The sequence below is a fragment of the Hyperolius riggenbachi genome, chromosome 7 (assembly GCF_040937935.1).
Source record: "Hyperolius riggenbachi isolate aHypRig1 chromosome 7, aHypRig1.pri, whole genome shotgun sequence".
Classification (NCBI taxonomy): domain Eukaryota; kingdom Metazoa; phylum Chordata; class Amphibia; order Anura; family Hyperoliidae; genus Hyperolius; species Hyperolius riggenbachi.
This window is the reverse complement of record NC_090652.1, coordinates 243,893,600-243,915,263: the sequence shown is the minus strand read 5'-3', so window position 1 is coordinate 243,915,263 and position 21,664 is coordinate 243,893,600. Positions and strand designations below refer to the sequence as shown.

General features: G+C 43.4%; 1 protein-coding gene across 8 annotated transcripts in view; it reads right to left on the bottom strand.

Annotated features, from left to right (window-relative positions):
- Nucleotides 1–21,664, bottom strand: part of PDE11A (phosphodiesterase 11A) — a 749,805-nt gene that overhangs the window by 579,618 nt on the left and 148,523 nt on the right. For 7 of the 8 annotated variants that reach the window (XR_011022809.1, XR_011022806.1, XR_011022807.1 and 4 more), the window contains exon 2: nucleotides 13,011–13,169. Coding sequence is in view for 1 of the 8 variants with exons in the window: in XM_068245440.1 (XP_068101541.1) it covers nucleotides 13,011–13,169 (159 nt within the window). In the remaining 7 variants the exon portion in view is untranslated. Of the gene's footprint in view, nucleotides 1–6,130; nucleotides 6,190–13,010; nucleotides 13,170–21,664 lie in introns of those variants that run through there. The other variant, XR_011022814.1, reaches the window with a different exon arrangement.

Sequence of the window (21,664 nt, the reverse complement as noted above, 5' to 3'; positions counted from 1 at the left end):
TGGAAACAGCTGTAAACAGATATTTCCCACAATGCAACAAGGTTCACAGACAGGAAACTGCCAGGAGTACCATGGCCTTCAGAGTTTCTTGTGGGAGGAGTTTCACCACAATATCAGTCATGCAGCGTCCCCTGATGGTCTGTTTGTGAAAAGGAATAGATTTCTCATGTAAAAGTGGTTATCAGCTACTGATTGGGATGAAGTTCAATTCTTGGTCACGGTTTCTCTTTAAGGGCACTGACTCTGACAAAGGAGACCAGGGTTCAAATTGCAGCTCTTCCTGTTCAGTAAGCCAACATCTATTCAGTAAAGAGAGTTAACTTCCTGCATTACAGCCAATGACAAATACACTTTCATGGCTGGAAGTACAACCCACACTTCTTCATCTTCTGTAAACAGGAAAAATGTCACCACCTATTATGACTGAAATGCCACAGCATGGTTCTCTATGCTGAATAATCCTATAGAGTATATTGGAGAAGTGGGGTGAGCAGCAGTTCTCATCTTTAGGGAAAACACTAGGGAGCAGGTGAGTAAATGTATTTAACCTGGATCAATGCAGCAAAAGAAAAGTGTAAAGAATCTGAACTCCCAGAGCCTGAGTCGGGTCAGAGATCATTTGATAGTAACATTAAGGGCAAGGTGACCTTTTCCAAAATAGCATTCTACGTCCCCAAAGCAGTTAATATTTAATGCTTAAAAATATGAATGGTACCCTTTTTGTGTCACTACGATCACACAACAGCACATGGCAAGGAACTGGTCTCCTGCTTTCAGGGGATGGGGGGGGGCCTCAGTCTCCTTCATGCTCCATCTAGGAGTCTGGCTATTTGGAGTACACCTCCTCCCCAGGTCACACTCTCCCCCCATAGGCTAGTTCAAGCATACGGGTGAATGACATCCCTGTGTACCAGGCTCGTTGTTCACTCAACCACAAGGCTGTTTTTCACTTGCTGAAAACACCCACTCTGTTGCCATCTCCACACTTTGTAGAGGGAACTTTGTGTCAAACAACTGACTTTTCCAAGGAGAATTTCTCTGGAAAGACTTGGTAATGGCATTCTCCCGTTTTACCTCTTACTGACAATAAAAAAATCTTCAAGGGTGATCTAGAGCTTTAACATGATAGCTCCCATGTTCCACTCTCAGATTTAGTTTAACATACCACACTTCAAATGCACTAAAGGGTTTACAGTTAACTTCAGCAGTTTAGTTGACTTAACATTCAGGACATTGTAATGTCAGTTCACAATTATGACAAAATATTTTCCTGCATTATTCAATCACCTTCAAGCTGCCAAATGCTCCCTGTGATGACCTAGTGTTACCCCACGGTGTCCAGCTTATCATATCTAGACAAGCAGCTAATGAAATAAAGCAGCATCTCACTGCAGACCAAAATGTTCTCCAGCTTATAGATAACATAGCCAACATACAAGCACACAGCTACTAAAAAGGTCTTACTTATAAAAAGTGTTTTAGATGAGTTTGACCTTTCAAGGTCTGCAGTGGTTGAATTCTCGAGCAACGCTTCCCTGACCTTTCTCATGCTGTGTAGCTGTCATCTGTGTCTGTCTGAAGAAGCCGTTTTGTGTCCTACAACCTGTTCTATATTATTTGTCTGCTGCAATCGTGCTGTACAGTATATTCAGTGGAGTATCTACATCATCCATCCACAAGCAAATGATGCCCTTTCTTAATTCCGGAATTATTTTAATGGCAGTAGTGTGCACTTTCCTTTAATGTTCAGAAGGAACAAAAAAGATTTGTGCACTTGGGTTTGTTGAAGGTTGTTTATCGCCGGGTTTAGCCAGGTGGGGCAGCTAGTAATAAAATATCAGTAATTAGGACTACCAATATTTTACCATGCACCCATTCTCATTTGAACTCTAACCCCCTCCCCCACACCTAATGCCTAACTATAGCCCCCTCCCCCTGTAGGTGTATAACCTTAACCCCCACCTATTGACTAACTCTAACACCTGCCCTTGTAAATGCCTACCAAGAGCTTCCTAACCCCCACCCATGGGAAACCCTAAACTGCTTGCCCCCCTCGTAAGTGCCTAAACCTGCCCCCCTCCTAAGTGCCAAACCCCAGCACCTAAACGACCGATAGTTGTAGCTGATCGGCTACAACTATTAACTACTATTAGGGCCGGGCCGAGGCAGAGGCTAGAGTGGCTCCAGCCTCAGGGCGCAGTGTAGGAGGGGGCGCAAAGCTCACTCAGCTATCAATCCTATATTGTGTTTGAAGCAGAGAGAAATAAGAAAAGGGCATACATGACAGTGACTGCAAGCAAGATAACTAGAGATTAAGGTGTTGAGTGTGTTGGGGGCCCTGGGACTTAGTCTAATAGCAATCAGTGTGTGACAGCTGGGGTGGGAGGCATGGAGGGGCGCACTTTGGTGTCTCGGCCTTGGGTGCTGGAGGATCTTGTCCTGGCTCTGACTACTATGTAGTAGGCAATCGGCTATTAGCTGCATCATGTGTCCAAATCCCCACAAGTACAAGTACATCAATTCTTGAAGATAGCAAACCTTAAGCAGGAATGTTGCTGTCGGTGCAGGACCCAGTAGCAATCAAGTACCCTGTTCCAAGGAAGGGTCCGCACTCAGACATTTTGCAGGAACTCATTACTCTGGGAATTATTGTTCCATAAACATACAACAACATGCCATCTGACCGTACTAGCCAAGTACTAGAATGGTCAGATGGCACGTTGTTTGTTTATGGAACAATAAATGAAATGCAAAAATGCCTGAGTAGGGATCCTTCCTTGGAGCGTATCGCCACATGGGTGCTCAATTAACAATAATTAACACAGGTATTGCCAATCATGGAGCCCAGTTTACCTGATTCACAGCACCAGAGTCTCTAGACATGCAAGTATATTTCCATTGCTAGCTCATCAGCATATTCCCCCTGGAAATCAATATCCCTCATCAGAAATTGCCATACAAATAAAACTATTATTTCCCATCCCAAGCTCAGCACAACAATGTCCCAGTGCCAGTCTACATGGGCCTGTGCCAGTGGATCTATGGGCCTCAGTGAGCATTGTCTATTCTCACTAAGCTGTTTTCCCCCCCGGTCTTGCATCTACTCCACCACCATTCATGCCCTCTACCACTGATGGCACCAAATCTGGGCTTGAGGAGACCCGTCAGAAGCATAGCGCTCCTATTGGATTGCAGATGGACCATGAGAATCCTGCCTGTTGCTAGGGAGAATTCCCATTGGTCTTTTGCAATCCAATGGAAGCCCTATGCTTATGCCAGGGCTCTGAGCTATATACCGGTGTTTATAACCAAGCCCAGCGGCAGTGCCGGCAGTGTTGGATGCCAAGAATGGCAGCAGACTGGATGCACAATGGTGAGTTATGTGAACATCTTGCCAGACACTGCGATGGGGTACAGCGTATCCCCATAGAATGTGCTGTGAATGCACTGTTGTGTATCCAGCGTAGTGTGAGCCCAGCCTTAGGCAGGGGAGGAGATCAGTTTGTTAAATATTACCACTATTAAAAGTACATACAGAGGTAATCATTATTGGGCACATTGTCAATAAAGTACTAATACAGCAGATGGAGGGCAATTGTGCCGCTCTGATCTTGTTTGAAGATTCCACAACCTATATGTCTGGATCTGGCTTCTTGAAATAACACTGTTATTAGTGTTAAATTAAGGAAGGCATATTTTATCATGTTATATACATAAAATCATTTCTGTTACATATATAAATGTATGTATTGGGCGCTGTAGAGTAGGCAAAAGGCTGAGGAGATTAACTAGTCCACAATCTGTCAGATCTTTTAGCTTTTTACTGCCTACTGCAAGCGCAAAAAGGTAATTTATAGTGCCTTTTACTAAGGAAGAAATGTACATTTATCTCTATGTATTTGAAAGGTTACTATTTTTCGCGATAGTGGTCCCTTAACTGACGCCATATTTCAGAGAGCCGTCTGATTTGCAGCACACAACAGCCCCGGCAAAAAAAACGCAGTCTTCAAGTTCGTGAAAACACTGCTGGCAAACTGTTCCAGTACAACATTGCGCATTCACTTCTACAATATTGCAGTGACAATAATCCCAGGGATAAGATTGTTGTTTTTATTATGCAGATAACATCATCATTCAAAAGGTAAAACTTTAATTTGTCTGAAGTTCAACTTTAAGCGTTCTATCTGCAGAACTGACATTCCAACCCTGCATTTTGTGCTGCAAACTCATTCATATAAGTAAACAATAAAACAGTGATAATTATACAACTTCCTAGTTCATCTTTTATTATTCATTAAGATTATGATGGAACATTTAGATTCAGTGAACAGATTCCCTTCAAACGACGCTGCGGCTGTTTTCTTTTCACAGAAGGCATTGTTTCCTTCCCTGAGACAAAATATAAAATCAACACAAACCAGAAATAATCGCCGCACTTATTCCGAGATGGAGAAGACGACTGGAAGATGCTAAGCACACAATTTCAATTCATGAGTAATGTAATATTTTCAGCAGTTTGCTGAAACTTGTGGGGGTGGAAAACCATCAAAGCATTAAAGTGCGATGGTTAGATTATTCAGGCTTCCAATAAAATAATATTGTGACAAAAGTACATTGTGATTTATTATGATTGGAAATGACATGCTGTCCTTATAGAAATGTGGTTTGTTATTCTTCCATGGATAAAAAAAAAAGCAACACATTCACTATGCAGACATATCATTTAAAGTGACCAGACCCAAATGCGTGAAGTGAGTCAGCACAATCTTACTCCTCACTGTTTCAACTTCTGAGCAGTTTACTCCGTCTAGTGGGTCATGTTCTATCTACTGCATCAGCTACTTGCTATCTACCAGACAATTGTACTGTACAAGTCCACTTCTGGGCAGGGATGAGCAGAAACTACGCCGGTGCGAATTTACGCATCGTAGTTCGCATCTACGCATCATAGTTCGTAGGTGAAGTTTCAAAACTACACTTACGTATTTACGCGTATCGAAGTACTGCTATGCGTAGCTTACGTCTACTATGCGTAGTTAATATGTGTATTGCGTAGTGAACTACAAATGCGTTACTCGCGTCTAATTTTCCGTGTGCGGTTGTATGCTTACAAATGTATGCATTGGAAAGGGGAATGTATGTACAGAAGAGTTCCCGGTTAAGCATTTAGAGAGGAATTAATGCGTACAATTTTCTGCATACGGGCATAAGCATCCGCATACACTACGCTTCACACTATGGGCTCGATTCACAAAGCGGTGATAACTCAGTTATCACGCCTAAAAGACTTTAGGCGTGATAACCTTTGCACTAGCAAAGTTATCACCGCTTTGGGCTCTAATTCGCGCGAAGCTACCGCGCGTACGCGCGTACGTGCGCGAAGTCCCATAGGTCATAATGGGAGCTTCGCGCGAAGCGCCGGGTGCTGCAGGCGCGCGCAACACTTTGCGTGCGGAAAATTCGCGCGAGTTTCTTCTTATCATGCCTAAACTGAGTTTAGGCATGATAAAGGGGTTTTCACTCGCGTGCAAACACTTTGCACTGCTTTGTGAATCAGGCCCTATGTGTAATTGTGTATTTTAACGCGTAGTCTACAAAATGCATGCAAAGCAAATATTTGATTTCGAAGCCATAGTTTGGCGAAGCGTAATTGCATAAAACTACGTGTAGTTCCAACGTAGCGAAGTTGGCTGACTACGACCATCCCTGCTTCTGGGGGGGGGGGGGGGGGGGTTTGCCCTCTAATTAAATACCCTCATAATCACCTTTAACTTGCGGTGTGACGTCACCTCACCCCTAGTTGTCCACGTTCCCCCTTCCCCTGCCAGTGGCAGTTTCTTGTGTGTGGACAGAGGTGCTCGGCTATGTTTAGTTTTAGTCACTATTATTTGGAATAAGAAAGTGGGCTCAGACCAACAAAATGTGTTGCCAGTGCATAATAAATTATATTTCAATATGAAGTTGTCTTTATTGAGGTAAGTCACCTCCTTTTTCCAATTTTAGTGTTATTTAATGCAAATTTATATACTTTTGGGCGCTTCTTTTTCCCCCTTGTGTTTAGATAACATCACTGTTCCTTAAGTTTACCTGCCCAGCCGAGTACCTACGTCCCTGCAAAACACCACTTTACCTTGCAGTGATGTAGATACTCGTCCCTTGCCGCCGCTCACTCCTGCTTGCTCCCGCGCTCGTTCTCGCCGCCGATCGTTAGAGGGGAGATGAATAAATGGGAATGCAGTTCCAGTACCAAGGTTCCACTGTAGTTCCTATTTTCAAATGTTAATTTGAAGGAAAATGAATCAGGATGGAAAATACCAGTGTGGTTTTATAAAACATATTTTTCTTATGAAATCTTTCTGGTATGAGTGACTAGGGGTGTGTAAGGGGTATTATTAGAGGTGTGGTGGGGGCATGGTTATGGGTGTGGCTTAAGTATCACTCTTTCTTATCTCATAGTGTTGGGAGTTGCATACTTGTGTGCTGCATAGCATGCTGCTGACAGCTCTGGTCCCAAAATCAACACTGCTGAAGTTTCGGGTGTGCAGAAGAACATCCCGGTGCTACGGTATGATCCTTCCTTCAGAGAACCAAGCTCAGGAGCCTAGTGCAGTAAAAGAAGAGTGTAGCCACTTGGCAATTGTGCTTCTCACTTTCACAGCTGCCTGTGTAATATACAAATCCATACTGGATTCTAGTTCTACTTCACAGTTCAAAACAACAAACCAAAAGTATAGATACTTAAACCAGTGGCCGACCGCGTCACGCCGATGGGCGTGGCCGCGGCGGCAGCCCCAGGACCGCCTAACTCCGATCGCCGTAAAGTCCTGGGGCTCTGGTTTGCAGGAGATTGCGCGCAGGGTGCGCCGGCATCTCCTGCTTAGTGGGCGGAGCTGAGCAGAGCAATCGCCGCTCGGGAGACTGTTAGACGGCGAAACAGCAGCGCTGTACTGGGGACAGCCGTGTGACACGGTTGTCCCCTCCTTAGGCACAGGGGTGATCGGCTGTCATAGGCTGAAGCCTATGACAGCTGATCACGTGGATTGGCTGGCGGGAGGGAGGGAGGGGGGAGTATGAGAAATATAAAAAAAACAACACTTTTTTTTATTAAAAAGAAACATATAAACAAAAATAAATAAATAAACAAACAACTGGGGGGGGGGGGGGGGCGATTAGACCCCACTAACAGAGAGCTCTGTTGATGGGGAGAAAAGGGGGGGGGGGGATTACTAGTGTGCTGTGTCGTGTGGCCCTGCAGCTTGGCCTTAAAGGGATACTGTAGGGGGGGGTCGGGGGAAATGAGTTGAACTTACCTGGGGCTTTTAATGGTCCCCCGCAGGCATCCTGTGCCTGCGCAGCCACTCACCGATGCTCCGGCCCCGCCTCTGGTTCACTTCTGGAATTTCAGACTTTAAAGTCTGAAAACCACTGCGCTTGCGTTGCCGTGTCCTCACCCCCCCCCCCCCTTGATGTCACCAGGAACGTATGGCGCAGGCACAGACCATACTGGGCATGCGCAGTACCCTCCTGGTAACATCAGCGGCAGTGAGGACACGGCAATGCAGGCGCAGTGGTTTTCAGACTTTAAAGTCTGAAATTCCAGAAGTGAACCAGAGGCGGGGCCGGAGCATTGGGGAGTGGCTGCGTGGGCACAGGATGTCTGTGGGGGATCATTAGAAGCCCCGGGTAACTTTAACTCATTTTCCCCCGACCCCCCTACAGTATCCCTTTAAAGCTGCAGTGGCCAATTTATCTAAAAATGTCCTGGTCACTAGGGGGGTTTAACACCGTGGTCCTCAAGAGGTTAAACTTACGGAGAATGCATACAGAAATTATAAATATTACTGTAGAAAAATAAAGTGCAGACTTAGGAAGTAGTACATATAGTTTGCACTAATTTCCAATGATGTGCTGTAACATACTGTATAACATGCATTAGTCATGCACATACTACACATTGTGACGTACTTGAGAATCTTATTAAAAGTACAACAATATATGCTATATAATAAATGCTGCCTTTTAGCACACGTATTCTGGAGTAATATATCCTGCATATAAAACTGACCTTGCAGAAACACTAAAACATATAAACTCTTAACATGCCTACATTGTCAAGGAACTAGAACTGATATGATCACAAATTGCTGTAGGTGTGTTCAGATAGGTCTCACAAACGTCAATCGTTGTCACGGCTACAGGTAATGATGATGAAAATGTGATGCCACAGTGTTCAAAAACGGAGGAGGATTCACTAGGTGTTACTTGCAGTGCAAAGTACTAAGTCTGGTATTTTAAAACAATAGTTTACCAAAGTATGCATATAATGTTATATAAAAACCCTAATCTATCCGTTGAGCCTATGTTTGTTAAAATTCTCCTGAGATCGCTGGTCAATGTAAGTGATCCTGCATTCCTGCAATTGTGCCTGGATTTATTAAACATTAGTTGCATCTTCAGTGCTGCTGAAAGGTTAGTGAATTAGCAATTTGTGTAGTTACACATTCATTAAGAATTTTAAAAAGAAAACCAAACTGTTCTGCCATGTTTAACCTTTTGAGGACCACAGGCTTACACCAGGCCATTTTTTACAAATCTGCACTGTGCAGCTTTAACAGTTTGCTGCATGGCCATACAACTTAGCACACAAACAAATCTTGCCTTCTTTTCTTGCCACCAACAGAGCTTTCTGTCGGTGGCATCCGATTGCTGCTGCAATTTTTATTTTTTTTTAATCAATTTTATTGTTTTTTGAATTAAAAATGCCTATTTTTTTATTATTTCCCTCCCACATTCCCTCCCTCCCCATGAGATCCAATTATGGTGATCACCTCTCATAGGCATCAGCTGTCCCCAGTACAGCGCTGCGCTAGATCGCAGCGCTGTACAAAAGAAAAACTGCTTTTTTTTTTTCTTCAACAGCTTGTCAGGCTAATCATGGAGCCCCGCACTGTTTATTTATTCCGTTCTATTGATGGAGTGGAAAGTCCTGCAGCATTTTTCCGGACCGAAGCTTAACATACTGGATACTATATGCTGATGGACACACTGGCAGTCAACAGGAACGGACAGTATCTGTTCACACTATACATTTCATTATTTAATTACCATGCGTTTTCACTGGAAGTTCTGTGCAGCACACAGCATTGCACGAGCTGTTTCTGTCCTGCTCTATCAGTTCCTTTCCTGTCTGCTAAAACTGATACAAAACTAATAGAAAACTGATACAAAATGTGTGAAATGTAGTAGACAGGACAGGAAATGACTAGAACTGCACAAACTTTCATCTAGACCCAGCCTACAGTATCATGACAGGCTGCTGCTACTAATGTAGCTCTGCTGAGCCCCTTGATTGCTGTTGTTCGACTGGACTTCTTGAATTGTTTTTTTAATATTTTTATTGGACACTTTTTATATGACAGTCATAAACATTGTACGCTCACAGCATTATTGTGTATACTAAACAGTATTATTATTACTATTGATTTTACAATATATTGCATCATCATCTTACATGGCATTATACGGAGTAAAAAACAAACATAGATGCATAAAATTACAAGCAATGGTATACATAGATATTACAGGCAATGGTACATAATACAGATATTGTAGACAATATAATAATAAAAAATGTACAGCAAGTGTACAGTGGGGTGGTTAGGGTTAGGAACCACCAGGGGGGTCTAAGGGTTAGGGATAGGTACAGGGAGGGTTCTGTGTGAGAGTAGGGTTAGGTATAGTTACAGCACAATATATGTAATATATACAAATTATTAAATTATGTATATTTGCACAAAGGGGGTGTCTAGATGTTAGGGATAGGGAGAGATCAGTGTGAGCCTACAGTTAGGTATAATTGCAGTAAAATACTTTTAAAATCTACCATTGTTTTGCTATGCTTAATACAAGTGTAAATATCATTTTTTGTTATAGACGCTATTTGATGTTTCATTTCAGAATTCGTTTGTAGTTATAGACGGTATTTTACCATTTAATTTCCGTTTATTCAAACTATTTAGCACTACATTTTCGTTTACAAGCTATAAACGAAAAATATTGTTTTACATTACAACTTATAATTTCGGCTATATCCCGTTGCCTTTTTTCCAGGCGCCCTTTTTTGATGCACGCCATTTTGGGCTATGAAGCCTTCATCAGTCATAGCCGAAAGCTTACTGCTTTTCTCCTAAGTTGGCCAATAAATGGTATCATCCTGATTCAAAACTTCTTGCTTTTACCAAGTAGAACACTCTACTGCTTCTCTACCCTATATGAGCAAAGCTAACCAAAAAGTTTTCAAGTACTTATTTATCTGCATGTGTGTTTCTATGATCCTGCCGTGCTTTAAAAATGTGGCAGAGAATTTGCTCATTGAAGCATGCCGCACATACAGTCATCATTGCAGAATCAATACTACACTTCACTACATATAAAATGATCACACAGTTCAGTCTACGCAAACAAACAGACTAATAAGTCACACAGGGAAAGCCTTAGAGGATCAGCTCACTCATCAGTCAGTCACCTGTGTCATTTCCTTACAATAGTGGATATTTCTTCAACCTGGAAATAACAGATACAGGCCGATTCCCCAGGGCACAGCGGCACTATGCAGTTTGCTGTGTTTGCCATTTGTGAATCAATATTGCTGAATGTTTCCTGCTAATAGCCCCTCAGCTTAAATTTTTGTGTAGCAAAATCTACTGCAAGAATGAGTAATATAACACATGTCAAGACTTTAATTATTGAGGTGCATCAAGACAAAGCACAGAAATAAAGAGAACATACTGCAGACCTCTGTAAATTGTCAAAACACACCTGGGAATAATAACCGTTCCGCAGCTAATGAATTGGTTTCCGATCTTGGGAAAACACATTGTTAAATGAACTTAAAAAGGCAGCAAACAAAAAATATCAGACACAGTGGGTCTAATATACAAAGGTTGGAGAACAACGGAGGACAAATGCGATCCAGCAAACCCAGACTGCATTTGTTAAATAGATTGTGTTATTAAGTAGCAAAACTTTGCACCCCTTAACCTGATGCAATCAGGCCATAGTGGAGGCTACTGAAAAGATAGTAAATTCGCTGTTGTATGAGTGCAGTCACAAACAGTAAAGAGAACATTTAACCCTTCAGCAGCCAAATATTTCCTGCCACTGGAGAAATGTGCCTCAGCCTGGCAAGCTCGGCAGGGTATGTGACATCAGGATAGAGTGGCAGCAGGGAGCTCTCATACATACCTGTCCGGATGGCTGGATTGGCCTCTTCTTCCTCCACTGCAGCGGGCGACGGACGCCTAACATATCTTCTAGGGTTCCGATCACATGCTATGTCATGTGACCGGGATCCAGGAGACCATGTCAGCATTACAGCGCCACCCGGTGGTGGAAGGGGGTAGATGGAAGAGTCTCTCCCACCTTTTCCATCACCCCTGGATCCCGATCACATGTCTTATCATGTGATCAGATGTGTTTGGGAAACAGAAGACATGTTGGAAGTTCAGAGCCACCGGTGGAGGAAGATAAGCCGTCCGGAACAGGTAGATATAACTGCTTACTGCCAACACACTTGCAGCCAAAGGACATATGCCGACAGAGGCTCTCCATGCACAAGCAGCTTTCAAACAAAGCATTTCATTTGAAACCGCTTTTGGGTTAATAAAACCAGGTAATCCTGGATTCCATTAACCTCCTTAGCGGTAACCCCGTGCTGGGCACGGGGTAAGCCGCGCAGGAGGATTTCTCAGGCCTCGCTAGGCCGATTTGCATATTTTTTTTCTATACACGCAGCTAGCACTTTGCTAGCTGCATGTTACTTACGATCAGCGCCGCTCCGCGCCGATTCGCCGCTACCCGCCGTATCGGAGAGTGCCCCCCCCCCCCGAGACCCGTGCACTGCCTGGCCAATCAGTGCCAGGCAGCGCTGAGGGGTGGATTGGGACTACCGACTTCGATGACGTCATCGCGCCCGTCTCCATGGCGACGGGGGAAGCCCTCATGGAAATCCCGTTCATGGCGACGGGGGGACGCCGCAGGGAGGGGGGGAACCATGTAGCTAGCGCTAGGCTAGCTACATGCTTGAAAAAAAAAAAAAAAGGTTAAGAAAATGCGGCCGCAGGAATCATACCGCCAGGGAAGTTCAGTGATTCTGTAGGGCCTATATATATGAATTTATTGTTGTATCCCAAAACACGGGGAGAACATACAAACTCTGTGCAGATAGTGTCCTGGCTTGGAACCAGGGACCCAGCGCTGCAGGTTGAGAGCACTATCTGCTACGCCACTGTGCTGCACAAGAAAATTAATCATTAAATCTACATTGGAATCAATTTTAGATTTCGTTTCATTTCTTTGATCAGTCCTATAAAGCAAGTACATTCAAATATGTGTGGCTAGAATAACTCTTCTAAACCCTGTTATAATATTATAAATAGGGATGGCCCTGCTTAGGAGAACTCATAGAGAAGCATGTGATCAGTTTGATCAGCTGATAGATTTGTAAGGTTCTAATTTGCTGGTCCTGATCATGTGTTAAACCAGGAAGTCATCAGTGCAAATCAGGACCTTACAAATCTATCAGCTGATCACACTGATCACATGCTTCTCCATGAGTTCTCCTAATCAGGGCTATCCCTAATTATAAATCAATACTGAAATAATTGTTTTACAATACCATAGCACTGTATTTACATGCACCTTTCAGATATCAATAAATATTGAAAACAGAACCAACATTAGTGATGAACAATAAAAAAAATTCCTTCACATACAAATTTCTAGTGGTCCAGGAAGCTAAAGAAGCTGAGATAAACAAAGCCAGTAGCTGTCAATCATTTAGTTGGCTGTTGGTTAATTAGCCAGCATGAAGGCTCTGATTAGTCCCTTTCCTGCGGCACTGAAAATTTGCATGTTTGGAGATTTTTTTTTGCTCGTTGCTATTAATGATACATGGAATAAATAACTGTTGCAGTAAATTTCCAAACATTATTGGAAAAAGCAGAACCTACTTTCTCATCGTCTTCAGTAAAGGGGGCACCTCCAGGAGTTTTGTTAATTGCTTGAGCAACACCAATGATCTCGCCATCGCTGCTTCGAATTGGCATACACAGTAAGGACTTTGTCTTGTATCCAGTAAGCTTGTCTATTTCATCACTGAATCGCCTGTCCTGCAAAAATCAAGAATATTTGTAAATAGCCCATAGTTATAAAGCAGATTTCTGAGTTTTAGTGTCACTGCTTGTAACTCTTTTCAGAATAGTTTCTCAAGTTGTAATTTCAGAATTAAAAGGAATGTATAGTGTTTCTCCATGCTTTCTTTTTCTTACTTAATTCAGTTGTAAACATAGATTTAAAAAAAGTGCATTTATAAAATATTTAAGTGATAATCTAATCCCTACCATAGTCATATGTCCATTGTAGTCTAGGGCCAATTTATGGAAAGCAAATGAACTTGTTTGTATGTTTTTGGGAGGTGGGAGGAAACCAGAGTGACCAGAGGAAACCAACGTAAACACAGGGAGAACATACTGTATAAACTCTGTGCAGCTAGTGCCCTTGCTGGGGACCTAGCGCTGCAAGGTGAGAGTGTTATCCATTACCGAATCAGTTGAAAAGTGCACCTGAGCCATCTGTATCGAAAGGGCGCCTCCATAGACTTCAATGTTATTGCAAATCTCGGCTACAAGGTGGTGAAAAGGGTGCCCAAGCTTTTGTTTCGGCTACAAGGTTTTCGATTCGGCTACAAAAGGACGCCCTTTTGTAGCCAAGATTTTTGATTCGGCTACAAGGTTTTTGATTTGGCTACAAAACTGTACCCTTTTATAGCTGAGATGTTTGATTCGGGGTTAGGCACCACCGGGGGTGGTGGTTAGGATTAGACATCACAAACGGGGGTGGGGGGGGGTCTTAAGGTTAAGCACCACTGGGAGGGCTACACCAGGCACCTTTTGTAGCTGAATTTGGCATCTCGGCTACACCAGACGCCCTTTGTAGATGAATTTGGCATTTTGGCTACACCAGGTGCCCTTTGTAGCTGAGTTTGGCATTTCAGTTACACCAGGCGCCCTTGTAGCCGAATCTGGCTTTTTTCATCTATATTAGGTGCCCTTTTTTCCAGGTGCCCTTTTCAAATGTACACATCTACTACACCACCTTGCAACTTGCTTAGAAAAAAATGCTATATTAGCACCCAAGCCCTTGAAGACATGCACAACAGCCTGCAAGCTAAAATGAAAACGTTATTTTTAAAAACATCAATTTACAAAATGTCACGTCATAGCAATATTTTAATACATTTTTAAAATGTTAATTAATGTAGGAGGATTTCACTGTAAATACTGCAAATAAAAAAGAAAGGTATCAGGAGCACCACCTGGCACTGATTGCCAAGCTTTGAAAGTACAAAAGTTCTTGCTTTACGGAAAAATAAGATAATATATTATGCAATATTGTATTTCATTATCTATCCCCAAGCCACAGACTTCTTTACGACAGCAGAAATGGGAGATTCTTTTCTGCATGCAAAACTTGCTGGTCAAAACAACAAGTGGGATCTCCAAAGAGAAAATTGTGATGTGTATAATTGCTTATGTTCCTGATCAAAAAATGAAAACACTTTTTACATTGGTTATATTTATTAAAAATATGTAAAATTTGTAATAAAAAAATGCATCAAACGCATTATTCCTTACGAGAGAAACTTTCTTATTTGTTCATAAAGTATTTACTAAAACTGTGTTAATTTATATAAATGTTTTAGACATGTATGCAAAAGATGTACACTGCGAAATAGCAAACCTAGCACATTATGTCCAAAAAGAACAAGCAAATTCAAAATGCAGGAAGTCCTTAAAAGAGAACCATAAGTCAAAATGAACAGTAACTGGATTAAAGAAAAAGGCTGAAGAACAAAGTTTTTATTATGTAAAAGTACACCGTGATTTATATGTGTTAACTCATTTCATTTTTTAATACCTTGAATCTAAATATGGTATCAGTGTTTTACCTACTGACATTTTTTCACAACAACCAAAATACTATTTAGGTAAAACAGGATCAAAAAATATTCTGCACATTTCACAAAATCTATTCCTGCATTTTTAATCATTTATTTCTATGGGCTGATGAAAGTTCAGCCCAGGAGACTTTTAGCAGCTCACCTCTACGTAGAACAAAGGCTCTTGGAAGAGTCCCAAGATCTCATTCTCTTCCTAGAATATATGCTATAGCTAGCAGAAACTGGGGCCCTAGGCAAGATAGCACCTTTTGCCTACCATTGATAATCACCTGGCTTTTTTAGTTGGGTTTAGTGGGAGCAAGCTATTAGTCCAGGCCCCTAGACTCTCTCCAGGCCCTAGGCAGCTGCCTAGGTTTGCCTTGTGGATGATCCAGCTCTGATGGCTAGCATAAATCTCAAATCAAAGTCCACAACTGACAAACTCTTACTGGCAGCCACACATTGCTGACTATGAATGGAGCGTATTGCTGGTCGTAGCCAGTGACTGATAGAGATGGGCCGAACGGTTCGCCGGCGAACGGTTCCCGGCGAACTTCGGTGGTTCGCGTTCGCCTCCCGCAGGCGAACGTTTCTGGAAGTTCGGTTCGCCCCACAATGCACTATGAGGGTCAACTTTGACCCTCTACATCACAGTCAGCAGGCCCAGTGTAGCCAATTAGGCTACACTAGCTCCTGGAGCCCCACCCCCCTTATATAAGGCAGGCAGCGGCGGCCATTACGGCCACTCGTGTGCCTGCATTAGAGAGAGTAGGGCGAGCTGCTGTCTGTCTCTCATAGGAAAAGATTAGTTAGGCTTAGCTTTTCCTGGCTGCATACCTGTTCAGTGATCCTGCCACTGCATACCTGTTCTGTGAACCCACCCACCACTGCATACCAGTTCAGTGATCCTGCCACTGCATACCTGTTCTGTTAACCCACCCACCACTGCATACCTGTTCAGTGATCCTGCCACTGCATACCTGTTCTGTGAACCCACCCACCACTGCATACCTGTTCAGTGATCCTGCCACTGCATACCTGTTCTGTGAACCCACCCACCACTGCATACCTGTTCAGTGATCCTGCCACTGCATACCTGTTCTGTGAACCCACCCACCACTGCATACCTGTTCAGTGATTCTGCCACTGCATACCTGTTCTGTGAACCCACCCACCACTGCATACCTGTTCAGTGATCCTGCCACTGCATACCTGTTCTGTGAACCCACCCACCACTGCATACCTGTTCAGTGATCCTGCCACTGCATACCTGTTCTGTGAACCCACCACTGCATACCTGTTCTGTGAACCCACCACTGCACACCTGTTCTGTTCAGTGGACCCGCCACTGCATACCTGTTCTGTTCAGTGGACCCGCCACTGCATACCTGTTCTGTTCAGTGAACCCGCCACTGTATACCTGTTCTGCTCAGTGAACCCGCCACTGCATACCTGTTCTGTTCAGTGAACCCGCCACTGTATACCTGCTCTGTTCAGTGAACCCGCCACTGCATACCTGTTCTGTTCAGTGAACAGTTTGGTGTGTCAGTGTGAAGCAGTACCTTAATTACACTACCTGATTGATGTATACACATGCAAGATGTTTTAAAGCACTTTAGGCCTGTCACAGGGACTGATCTAGGGGGGGGGCGAGCGGGTATCTTGCCCCAGGTGCAGTTTGTTGAATTCTTAAAAAGGCGCAAAATGAATGGCAGTTTAGGCGCCAAAACCTGACCTTGCCCCAGGCGCAACTTTGTCTTGATCCGTCCCTGGCCTGTCATTTAGCATTCAATATGATTTCTGCCCTTAAAACGCTGCTTTGCGTCAAATCCAGATTTTTCCTGGGGACTTTTGGCGTGTATCCCACTCCGCCATGCCCCCCTCCAGGTGTTAGACCCCTTGAAACATCTTTTCCATCACTTTTGTGGCCAGCATAATTTTTTTTTTTCAAAGTTCGCATCCCCATTGAAGTCTATTGCGGTTCGCGAACTTTAACGCGAACCGAACCTTCCGCGGAAGTTCGCGAACCTAAAATCGGAGGTTCAGCCCATCTCTAGTGACTGAATGTGTAAAATAACTCCATGATGTGATTCCAATAACAATCAATGGCCTCAATTCACTAAGATCATGCTGGAGATAATAAGGCAAGAGAAAACTTACCTCCACACAGTGAGAGAGTTATCTTATCTCTTCATTCCTTAACCTCCTTGGCGGTAACCCCGTGTGTGACACGGGGTAAGCCGCCGGAGGGTGCCGCTCAGGCCCTGCTGGGCCGATTTTAATAATTTTTTTTTTTGCTGGACGCAGCTAGCACTTTGCTAGCTGCGCCAGCACTCTGATCGCCGCCGGCCCCTTTGCGATCGCCGCTATCTGCTGCGGCGCGGGCCCCCCCCCCCCTCCAGACCCCAGCGCTGCCTGGCCAATCAGTGCCAGGCAGCGCCGAGGGGTGGCCCGGGACTCCCAATGACGTCCCGACGTCAGTGACGTCGGTGACGTCATCCCGCCCCGTCGCCATGGCGACGGGGGAAGCCCTCCAGGAAATCCCGTTCTATGAACGGGATTTCCTGATCGGAGATCGCCGAAGGCGATCGAAGCGGGCGGGGGGGGTGCCGCTCAGCAGCGGCTATCATGTAACGAGCCCTCGGCTCGCTACATGATTAAAAAAAAATTTTTTTAAAAAAAACCTGCTGCGCTCCCTCCTGGCGGTATTTTTCATACCGCCAAGGAGGTTAAGTTACTTCCTCTGTAGTTAATTTACCCCCTCTGTAGTTAAATTACCTCCTCTGTAGTTAATTTACCTCCTCTGTAGTTATTTTCACATGCAGTTAATTAACAGCCTGTCTTTAACTCTGGAGTTATTTTAAGGATTGGAGAGTTAATTTAAAGACAGAAGAGTTAACTTTAGGCTTGCCTGAGGTAAAATGTTTCCTGAATACTACATGCCTTATCACCATGGTAACAACTCTAGAAGAGTTATTAAAGACAGGAGATAATCTTAGTGAATTGAGGCCAATAACTGTTTACTTTGAGATTTAAATGGACACACACAGATATGTCTTCCTATACATCAGAAGGAATTGCCCATGTGGTCGGCCCACACTGCGCATGGGCTTGTACATGCACAGTGTGCAAAAATTCAAACCTAGGAAAAACTGAAAAAAATGTTTAGGTGAATATTTAACAGGCCATGTAGACCAAAGGCCAGCAGAAAAAAGGACATGTGGCTCCTCCTCCCTGCTATCTCAAGCAAGCCATATAGCTTTCAACATTGAGGTGGTGCCTAGTGTAGGGTGTCAAAACGTCCATCCTTTGTCCAATTTGAAGGGATCTTGTTCCTGTCCTGTCCACCCCTCAAAAATGTAGGGTAACCATTTGAGGACTAAAATTGTTATTTGGTCACCCCCGTAATAAACAAACTTGTCTGTTAGTCTGGACAAATTTAGCAGAAAATTCAAATATGCCAACATCAGAGTTCCTGTAATTTGGAGGAATACAGCAAGAGTGAACGTTTCTTTACTCAAGACAGAATAATTTGAAAAACAAATGTGGACTTAGAGGTGAGGACATCAACAAAATGTAATTCAAAATCAGGTATGTGCACTTTAATCATTAAAATATATTTGCTCATCTTGGGAAGGTTTTTTTTTTATATAAAATACTTTGAATAACTAAGGATTCTGAAAAAAAAGCTCCTTTACTTATTAACTACAGGTAGAGTTGGTTGTCACCCACTTATGATCAAATAACCACAAAGGGTTATGTAATAAAATTTTATAAGGAATTTTTAGCTTCAGAAGCCTTATTCCAGCCCCAAAGGTAACTTTTAAACATTCTTAATTACTAAGCGCTTGGGCCCGGCTCACATTAGCGTTAAACAGCGGATCGGAAGCAGAAAGGATACGGTACATATGGAATGGATGCAAACTGATCCAATGTTAACCAATGGAACTATTCACCTCCGTCCGCTCGAACGGATCTGATTCCATACATTCCGCTGCAGCAACTTTGCTGTAGCACCAGTTTTTCCAGACCGCTGAGCTCAGCGGACTGGAAACGTAAGCTAAAGCCCTGCATTGCGGGCAATGGGAAAACGGAACGTTTCTTCACACTAGTAAAGAAACGGACCGCTCGGAGGGCTAAATCCACGGGTAATGGGGGTCAGGGGGGAAGTGGGGACGCGAACCGGCCATACCTGAGCAGGTGTTTGGGTGAGGGAGGGTGCCAAAGCCGTGCGAGCGGGTGAGGGAGGGTTAAAACTTACCCAGGTGTCTATTGCAGCTGGGCGGTATAGGGGGTTTCTTCCAGGCTTCTTTTTGCATCATCTGACTACACGCCTCATGTGACTAGTCACATGAGGCGTGTAGTCACATGACGCGGAAGAAGACAGAAGACTGGTAGAAACCCTCTCTACCGCCCGGCTGCAATGAAGAAGATGCCTGGGTACGTTTTTAACCTTCCCTCACCCGCCCGGCTGCTGCATCCTCGCTCACCTACTGTGGCAAACAGAGTGAAAACGGATCAGATCGACCGGTGATCAGATCCGTTTTCACAGATCCGTTTGCCAGTGTGGACCAAGTCATACGGATCCACGTTGTCGGATCCATTTGGCTTAAAAATACAGTGTGAACTGGCCCTTTTATCTTAGAACTTTTTACATATTTGTTAAGATGGATGTTAAATACAAGGGCTTGATTTCATAGCTGTACGTTTCTACTCTTCTTACCTTACCTAGACACAGTTTATTGGATTGAAAACAGAATACTTGTCTGTCCTGCAGCCTCAAATCACGTATAGCACTTGCAATGCAAAAACCTTCCTGAATGTCATCATTTTACTTATTGCATGCTTTACTTAGATTACTATATCGTGCTAGAAGTGTTAGCACGGTGGTGCACAGTGCAGCACGGTGGCGTAGTGGTTAGCGCTCTCGCCTTGCAGCACTGGGTCCCAGTTTCAATTCCCAGCCAGGTCAACATCTGCAAGGAGTTTGTATGGTCTCCCCGTGTCTGTGTGGGTTTCCTCTGTGTATTCTGGTTTCCTCCCACATCCCAAAAACATACCGATAAGTTAAATGGCTTCCCCCTAAATTGGCCCTAGACTATGATACATGCTCTACACGATACATACATACACATATGACTATGGTAGGGATTCGATTGTGAGCCCCTCTGAGGGGCAGGTAAGTGACAAGACTGTATACTATGTACAGCGCTGCGGAAGATGTCAGCACTATATAAATACTAAATAATAATAATAATTTAATCAATTCTGGAGTTCTCCTTTAAAGTGAAGCAATCACCAAAATTCCAAGTCTGCATGCATAAAATGCCTCCACGTTATAATATAAAATACATTCTTTTGCCAAGAATTTTTCATTAATTAATTCTTGAACTTCCATCAGGGAACTTTGAAAAGGCAAACATCTCAAGGTCTGCCTTACAGTAAAGTTGTGAAAGATTGATTTAATCTGTAACAAGTAAACTATGTCTGCAGCCAGAAGGAGTATAGGCATATGCTTCCCCATCACAGAGGTATCACAAAAGAAAGCGGTTTATTTTTCTGTTTATTCCAGCGAATAGTTTATGGACAGTTTTGTTTAGCTAGGTTTTTTTAAATGTAATTTTGATTTTACAAAAATGCAGAATAGATCATGTGAAGCTTTTTTTAATCAAATTAGTAGCCAGTTAACTGGCAATTTGTTAACCTCTCCACTTCACCATGCAGACCAAGGATCTTTCAGGTATGTACAATGCAAACATCCAGATTCTGTGCTCCAGAGTAATAGCAATTTGGGGCACAATAACTACTGTATATTCTGGCGTATAAGGCTACTTTTTAACCCTTGAAAATCATCTGAAGAGTCAGGGGTCGTCTTATACGCTGAGGGTCATTGATGCTGGGTGATATGGCCTCTCCTGTTACCACCTCTAAAATCTTGTTGCTGAGGACTGTAGTGAAGCGGCGCAGGTGCACATGTGTGAGATCTGATAGACAGAGGAGGAGGTAAATAGGATACAAAGATGGGAAAGAAGGGTGAAAGAGGCGTGTTTTATGGGCACAGTGCAATCTATTCTTCCATAGCGCTCTGATAAGCAGGCAGACAATGAGAGCTGACCAATCCACTTAGTGAGAGGGAGAGATGACCAATACAACCAGTCAATCGCCTATATACTGTGTGCCACATAGAGTACAGCACCTGTATCTGTTTATACATAGCACCAGTATATGATCTTTTTTATTTTTATTTGGTGTGCATTGGAAGAGGGGTAGTAGGGGTAGGTCTTATACACCCAATCGTCTTAAACGCCGGAATATGTAGAACATGTCCTGCAACTCACATACTCATAGTATAGTGAACCTGCTGTGGGGCTATACCAAGCCATGCAGGTGGGACCCATGTTTCGGAGCAGCATTTTGAAGTATCAAAGCACATATTCTCATATCTCCAAGCTCACAATTTACTTGGGTTCTTTGTTTAACCTCATATTTCTAGACATCTGGGTGTCTGATTTTGGAGTAAATTTTACTCTATAAAAAGAAAATTTATAGCTGCTCAAACAATCCCTTACAAGTAGGGAAGAGGAACATTGAGAGTGCTAATTCTCCAAGCACTTCATAATCTAGGTTCCCCCAGCTTATCATCAAGAGGACTTGTCATGCTTGTCT